Source organism: Micrasema longulum, unplaced genomic scaffold (assembly GCF_059751315.1).
Source record: "Micrasema longulum isolate JH-2025_06_02 unplaced genomic scaffold, ASM5975131v1 h1tg003611l, whole genome shotgun sequence".
Lineage (NCBI taxonomy): Eukaryota > Metazoa > Arthropoda > Insecta > Trichoptera > Brachycentridae > Micrasema > Micrasema longulum.
In genome coordinates this window covers 10,458-18,447 of record NW_028280650.1, presented here as the reverse complement: position 1 = coordinate 18,447, position 7,990 = coordinate 10,458, and the positions used below count along the sequence as shown (strand labels likewise).

The 7,990-nt window shown below is 32.1% G+C and overlaps 1 protein-coding gene across 1 annotated transcript; it reads left to right on the top strand.

Moving 5' to 3' along the window:
• Positions 1-151: 151 nt before the first annotated feature.
• On the top strand, positions 152-6,308 carry LOC148270667 (uncharacterized; the record flags this gene model as incomplete). The annotated part of the gene is made up of 4 exons (XM_088242306.1): positions 152-341; positions 1,435-1,629; positions 3,640-3,780; positions 5,870-6,308. Coding segments are annotated over 4 exons (621 nt in total), but the record flags the coding sequence as incomplete, so codon positions are not given.
• Between the last annotated feature and the right edge of the window lie 1,682 nt (positions 6,309-7,990).

The following is a 7,990-nucleotide window of genomic DNA, read 5'->3' as shown; positions in this document are numbered from 1 at the left end:
TTGATAATAAATAAATAAATAACTATCATTATCGTGTTGAAAACCTCATTAAGAGTTTTGATTCTATTTCGCACCCATAACTGTATTTTTATTCCGCCTGGACACAGAAGATTTGTGTAAGTCGGTCTAATGTTTTCCTATTCCGTTTTAGGTGACAGATAGCTCAAAATTACCAAATCCAGAATTGTACGTAAACTGCCATCCTCCAACTCAGGCCCTGTACAGCACCGTGGGGGTGAGCAGCGCGTCGACGCTACAAAACAGCGGCCAGTCAAACAAGTGGTACCCGACCAACCAGCATTTGGCGAACTACGTCGCCGGGCAACAGATATCCCGATCAGGTAATTTGTAAAGAAAATCTCTTTCTATGTAGCCGCAGTGCGAGTGGCATGTCTGCTTTCGCAAGGCCGCCACACTTGGATGGACGTCTGTGGCATCTAACAGATTTAGTGGTTATTTTTTTATTTATTGTATTTACGGCCTAAGCCAATCACTGTGATAAACATCTGGACTAACACTGAACAGAATAAAAATCTATGCAATGTCTCGCAGCTATAGTCTCGATGGGCAATTATCATGGATTTTTTTATTAGCTCATAAAAAAATCTAAAAAATCACAAGCCGATTGGTACTATTCTTATTAAAATCTGTTAAGGCTGTAGCTGGGAAAAACGAACGCAAAATTAATAAATACGATTTTGCCATTTTAAAACGAATGTTTTTTTTTAATCGGAGAATAATAAAAAAACAATAAAACATAAAGTAGATAAAAACAATATGTTTTACAGGTATTTCTGTTAAAAAATATACTTAAAAGTTTTATGTGACTAAAATATAATTACTTTTAGACCGGCAGATTATGCCATTTCAATTTTAGACTAAACTTAGGTATCTGGGATCTCAATAAAGACCAAGTATTGAACAAAAATTTTTTGTAATAATTTGAAGATAATACATTTAACATAAAAGTGGCCATGGCCAAATTTTAATTTTTTGTTTTGAAAAAAAATACAAGCATTTTAATCACATACATTTTTTTTGACATTTTCCTTTATTTCTACTTAAAATTATGCCTTCGGTAATATTTTAAATAATAAAAAAATATTGAAATACTTTAGTTGAAGCCTTTTTTTATAGAATAGTATTTTCTTTTTCTGAAAAAAGAAGATATTCTGGTTGTAATATTTAATTTATAACAATATCTTATTGACTTTTATTGACCTTCGGACCAGCCTTTTTGAAAGCAATTAGGGCCGTACTGAAAGTCAGTCTAAATCAGCCAATTATTATTATTATTATTATTATAATTATTATTATTATTAGTAACAATTTATGAAAATTAAATATGTATTGGTTAATTAGAATTGCTTCCACAGAGCTACCGTAGACCAAAACAACAAAACAGTTGAGTTTAATTTGCTTTTTTCTTTTTAGGTACACCATTATCAAACAGCAGTTTGTCAAACGACAAAGACTATCTGATAATGTCGCCAGCGCAGAAGGCGACAGTCATCCCAAAGAATTTTACGCAGTCGAGTAACATCTACCAGGGTTTGGGCAGAACCAATCATCAGTCGTTTGATGGAAGTTCGTACGCTTTGCCTCCAATGGCAGCCCAGAGAAGCCACAGTGAGTAGTAATCTAAAAAGAAAATTATAGTATAACATCTGTATTTGTAGCTCTAGCTTTGAGATTAATCATTATATTAAAAATAAAACAGCTTGGTTTTTAACCACTTATTTTGAAATTTTGCTGACTAGTTTCAAAGCTACACAATATTCATTATCAAGGTATATTCTAATAAATAACAACAAAAATAATAATCACTATTTATCACAATATTCAATCACAATATTCATTATCAAGGTATATTCTAATAAATAACAACAAAAATAATAATCACTATTTATTAAAAAAAATACAATTTCTTTATCTACTACACGTTTTAGACAATAGATTTCTCTGGATTATGTTTTTTTATATTTTTTCTATGATTTATTTTGTTGCCCTTTTATATAATGAGGAAAATTTTTGTGTTTTTTAAAAATATTTTTTATTTCCTTTTTTAATTACTATAAAAAAAACATGTAATCTTTTACAGAATATTTTGTTTTTCCTTTCTTATGTTATACAAAAATATTATAACTGTCCATTATTTATTATAGGAGCAAAAATTCATTAACATTTTCTTGTATACCCACGAACAGGCCATGCCTTTGCAGGATTTTTTTTTTACTATTTTTCTATTAATATGTATTTCATTGATGTGTAATTATGCTTTGTTTTTTTAATACTCTGTTTTATTATTATGTTTATTGTAAAAAAACAAAAAAAAATAAATAAAAAAAAAAAAAAATGTCTAGTCTGCCTAACTAGGTACAACCTGTTTTAATGCAGACATTTTTATGCAAAATAAACAATAACATGACTACCTACTAGTTAATTTATTATACAATTATGCAATATTTCATTGTACTATTTAAGAATGTTTTTTTTAGTAAATATTCCTATTTTTTTTACCTAACCAATTTTTCACAAATTTATTTAATTGAATCCTGGTCATGGTTTGGCAATGTTTGGGTAACATATTTAATAGTTTGGGGCACAGAAACCTGAAATTTCTTTGTCCAAATTCAGAGTTTGTAGTAGACCCCGAGACCCATCCTCTAGTTAATAATGATTCTTTTTTTTTTAAAAGTGTTAACGTAAATTGTGTCTGTTTTTTTCCAAAATTAAAAATTGTATTTATAAGTCATTCGAAAGAAAACGTTGTGCTGTTCAAGATATAGTGTTTGGTTTTTAGTTACATATATTATTTCATTTGATTATAAGCCTTCAAAATAAAATGTCAAGTGGACGAAAGTGAGCATTTTTGATACCTACTTCTGTTTGTGTTCAATCCAGGGAAAAAAGAAACAAAAAATAAAGAGAATACATTATTGGCTAATTTGTTGTAATTTTTTTTTATTGTGTTCTCTTCATTTGAAAAATATACACGACTTATGTTAACATCAACAAATTTGTTAATAATGTAATTATCTTTCATCATTGTACAACAAATTAGTCAATAAATCATAGCGTCTTCTCCTTACACTGTGCAAATTTTTCTGTTCGCGTTCAATCAAGGAAATAAAGTTGCCAGAGCTGCAATATATGAATGCAAATCGTGGCACCTCACGAAGACTCGAAACAGTCTTTGGGTGTGCGGCAGTTTGACTTCGTAAAGATTGAAGAAATAAGATGCAGAAAACTCTGGTGACAACTGTTGTCAAGCGGGGGTGACATCATTGGCCGGGCCATATACTACGGATGCCTCCTGAGAGCCTTAACCACGCCTGCCTACTTTACAAGGCGTCAGGTTCTCGATGTCCTGTACGTCCGCTGCTGACTGTTTGCCGGCGGCTCATGTCAGAACTACGGGACGTAAGCCTGACCTGGGAGGAATCACAGGCACTGGCAGCCGACAGAGATGCTCAGAGGCTCTTTGTGGACATCATATGCGGACATATAATGATGACGCGTTTCTGCTTTCAATTTAATATTTTATCAATTAAGTTCGCACTATTTACTATTATTAGCAATGGCAATTTTAAAAACTGCCTATTTTCCTCATTTATTTGTATTAAATTGTTTTTTCAGTACTTTCCCCCAATTCCATGGGTCCAACGTCAACACTCCCTGTAAAATACGAAAGACTTTCACCTGAAGACTCTATGAGATCTCTACATATTAGATTAGATCCTCCCAGATTCGATAATCGTATTGACAAAGATAGAAACCGTAAGTAATAGATTCTGTTAACAATATTTTGATTTTGTCCAAATGTTTGTAGACAGTGACTGAAGAATTTCGCCCCCTAAGGATTTATTAAGATTAAAATAACGAGAATATTATTGTTGTAAATAGTTAAGTTTTTGACATACCCCCCACAGATCTCCTTTTTACTCTGCAAGTTCTAGAACCAACTATCGTATACACTCGTCTATCTCCAGGCTCCACAGATATGGTAATCAGCCGATATTTGGTTCTGGACTTGATAGTTATTTTATTTATTTTTTATTTTATTTTATGTTATTTTTATTTGGGATTTTTACAGCTATTACATAAACAAAATAAATTAGAAAAATCTTAACAATACTAAAGCCATTTAAAAAAATCCACTGTAAATATAATGACACATAATATATAAGAAAAGAAGTTTAGTAATTGTATTTGTGTGACGTTTGTATTCATGTGTATGTGAATGTGTGTATGCGTGAATGAATGAGGGAGAGGATACATGTGCGTGTGGGAATGAATGAGGGAGAGGGCGCGTAAATCGAGTTGCGATATATTTTTTTTATTAATCAGTATATTTCATAAATGGTTCATGTTTTTTTTAATCCATACAAATCTTTTTTTAAACGTCTAGTAAATGTTATAAAATAAATGCTCTCTAAAAAAAGAGAATAACTCTTGTGCTTGGAGAGTGACTTACACTGTTATAGTTATTTATTTATTAGAATTGATATAATTTTGAATATACGAATAGGTGCATGAGAAAAAAAACTTATAGGATATAAAAGCAAAAGCAGAAAATAATAATACATTCATATTAATAAAAATTGAATACAGTTTTTCATACCTATGTCGAGTATGTTTATCATCATCTAAGCATTTACAAATGTCTTTGAAACAAGAGTGATATTTCAGGCAGAAAATGTCAATAACTCATCAAACTATAGTTTTTAAATTCCATAATTTTTTAAAGATTATCGTATTTTTATACATGTATTATTCAATTTTGAATTAGTTTTCTTAAGACATCTCCAGTAAAAATATGCTGTATTTTATATTTAAAAAAATAAAAAAATTAGTCTACCTCAGAACAACTATAACTAGTGAGAATGGACAGTGCCTAATATGTTGGCTTATATTTTAATTTAGCTTCTTTGTATATTTTTTTACCTTCTTCACTGTTTTGCGAGCAGAATATAATAATACTATGCCAATAATAAATGCCGATTTTCGGCACTGAACTGAAATCTTTTATACCATTCGTATGCCCGTGTTTTCTACATACACGATTCTCCATAGGCTTTATTCAACATTTTCAATCGCATATGAAATTTCATTAGCAACACAAAATTTGAGGCACGCTCGTTTTTCCAATTTTTTATCCATTGTTCAAATCGCCACATGGCAATTTTTCAACTCACTCAAACAGACGCTGACAGAATATTGAACATCCGATCGCCGTCAAACTTTGACAGGTTGTCAAAACCAGTGCTGCCAACAGGGGCGTGCGTATGCATATAGGCACATAAGCAGTGCCTACCCTATTAGAATTTCATTAAAACACAATGCGAGTAACTGTATGTATAATTTGAAAAATGCGCCAGATATAATTCTGTTAAGTACTGTATAGTAACCAATCGGCGCGCCGCCATCGGCCAGGATCAGCTGAGACACAAACTACAAATGCTTATTTTGTTCATATTGCAGCTGTTGTTTACATAAACAAAACGTGTATGAGTGTTTTTTTTTTTCAGTAATAATTACGCGTGTGTGCAGTGCTTTCCGTGAATTTTGGTGCATTGTTTTAGAAAAAAAAAACGAATACGTTACTGACATCTAGCGTTTTTTTCTATTATTATTTGACAAAAGACCGCCAAAGATCAAATGTCCAATAAATAACCTCAAATGCCTCAAATCGATTCTTTCATACAATTGAGAATGTGGTCACGTTTATGTTGTTACTAAAATTTTTAAATGGAGTTAAAAACTCTGTGCACACGACTGGCTGCCAACGCGTCTACAAATACCAAAGTAGAAATTTCCGTTTATTTTTAATCATAGGCTACATTGAAATATTTTAAATTTTTTGCAGATATGTCTCCAGAAATGTGCGAGATGGACTTCGCAACACAACACAGGGTGACATCGAGTGATGCGGAAACAAAGCTTCTGGAAAGTGCTCACTAATATTAACTATGAATAGACAATTCATCTCGAACAATAATAATCTCATGTGATTTAAGTTATTTTTGTGAAAAATACTATTCTCATAGTTAATATAATTAAAAACGTTCCAGTGTGTTTACTGAGAATTCTTGGCGGAAGTATTTTATTATAGAAATAAAAAACAAGTGATGTTAAATCTGCGAATTTGGAATAACCTGTCAATTCTTTAGGGGTCTTTACAATACATTAAATGTGTTTGTACAAAAACAGTAATTAAATAACTATCATTTTCGCCTTTGATAGCCTCGGGACGTTAATAAAAGGATGTTTTGTAAATTGCTCACTTTTGTTTACTTGACTTAAAACTTGAATTAAATAAAATAAAATACTACTACTACTACCATCACGCCATTTCTCTGTAGGGGTAGACAGAGAATGGACCGCCACACACGTCTATCCTGGCATACATTCCTAGCTTCTTCCACATTCATACATCTTGTCATACATGCCCTTCGGTTCTGTCTGCTTTTGACATGACCAGACTAAAGATTTTGGTTTATCTGATCATGCCACGTCTTCCTCGATTGTCCTCGTCTCACGTTACCGTTCATTTTTGCCATATATACTAGTTTTACCATTCTTTCGTCGTCCATTCGTTATACGTGACCGTTCGTTATACGTCTCCACCATTCGTTATATTTCGTCGTCCATTCGTTATACGTGTCCATTCGTTATACGTAACCATCTCAGAGACCCTTTCTTAATCTTATCAATTATACTTCACTCAGATTTACACTCTCGCCAGATTTCAACATTCGTAACCCTGTGTCATTACATTGATTTCCCACACATTAGTCTAAGAGATTGCATTTCAACCGCGTTCACTCGGCTTTCATCCTTCCTCTGTCAGTTCCATGTTTCACTTCCATACATTAGTGTTGGGACTAAAACTCCATTGTGCACTGCCAGTTTAGCTTCGATTGAATCATAAAAATAATATATGTAACATAAAAGCAAACTTTTTTCTTGTAGAGCAGATTTTTTTTTAATGGCATTTTTGTACCTTTGTTTTGAATGAAAATGGACACGACTTTTTTTAACTCCCAATTAAAGAGTTTATGACATATGGGGGGGTATTAAAAGCAAACTTGAGAAAGAAAGAAATCTCCATTGAAGAAGTTAATGAAATATTTGCGAAAAACTTTGAAAAAATAATTGTGAGATTTGTAATTATGCTTCACCGACTCAATAGAAAATGCTTAGTTTGAGATGTCAAGAAGTATAATTGAAATCTGTTTTTGCAAGATTTAGAGACGGTTTTGAATTACGCTATTATTTAGGTAGGTAGGTTTTTATGTACAGTTTATTTTGGCATCAATAACTAATTTTCGGTTTTCGTTGGAGATTTCTAAATTTGCTTCTACCCTCTTTCAATTTTCAATTTATTTATTTTATAAACGTTTATGTACATTACAAAAAAGTTCAATGCATACATAAAACGAAAAAATTAATACTAAAATTTAAATATACAAAAATGGTAAAATAAAAATACCCAGCAATTATAGAGAAAGAATGCTATCCTCTCTGAACTTTTTTTCACTAATATGAAAGATGTCAATATCCGAAGAGATACGGTTGAGTAAAGACATCGCTCTTCCCACTGGCATTACCATCGGCAGGTTGGTTCTGCAAGCAAGAAGATAAAACAGCTTAAGCTGTCTATGTCTATTAGGAACATAAAGAAAAATACTCTCCGTTACACCTATGTTGATCGTAATACCACGGATCAATCGGAAAAAATACATAAGCAAGTATGCATTTCTTCTTTTCTCCAAACTATTGTAGCCGAGCATTCCCAGTATGAAGTCAGACGGGTAATACTCTTTGCTGTAATACCCTCATAATCATCTCTTAAAGAGCCGACAACTGTATACTTTACCCTGTACGTTCTGTTTTTCAAAGTGCAGTCCGATTAAAGATATTTTAAATCACATAGGACGGCATATTTCTGCTCAGCATTGCCACTGATCATGCACAAGTCCGTTAG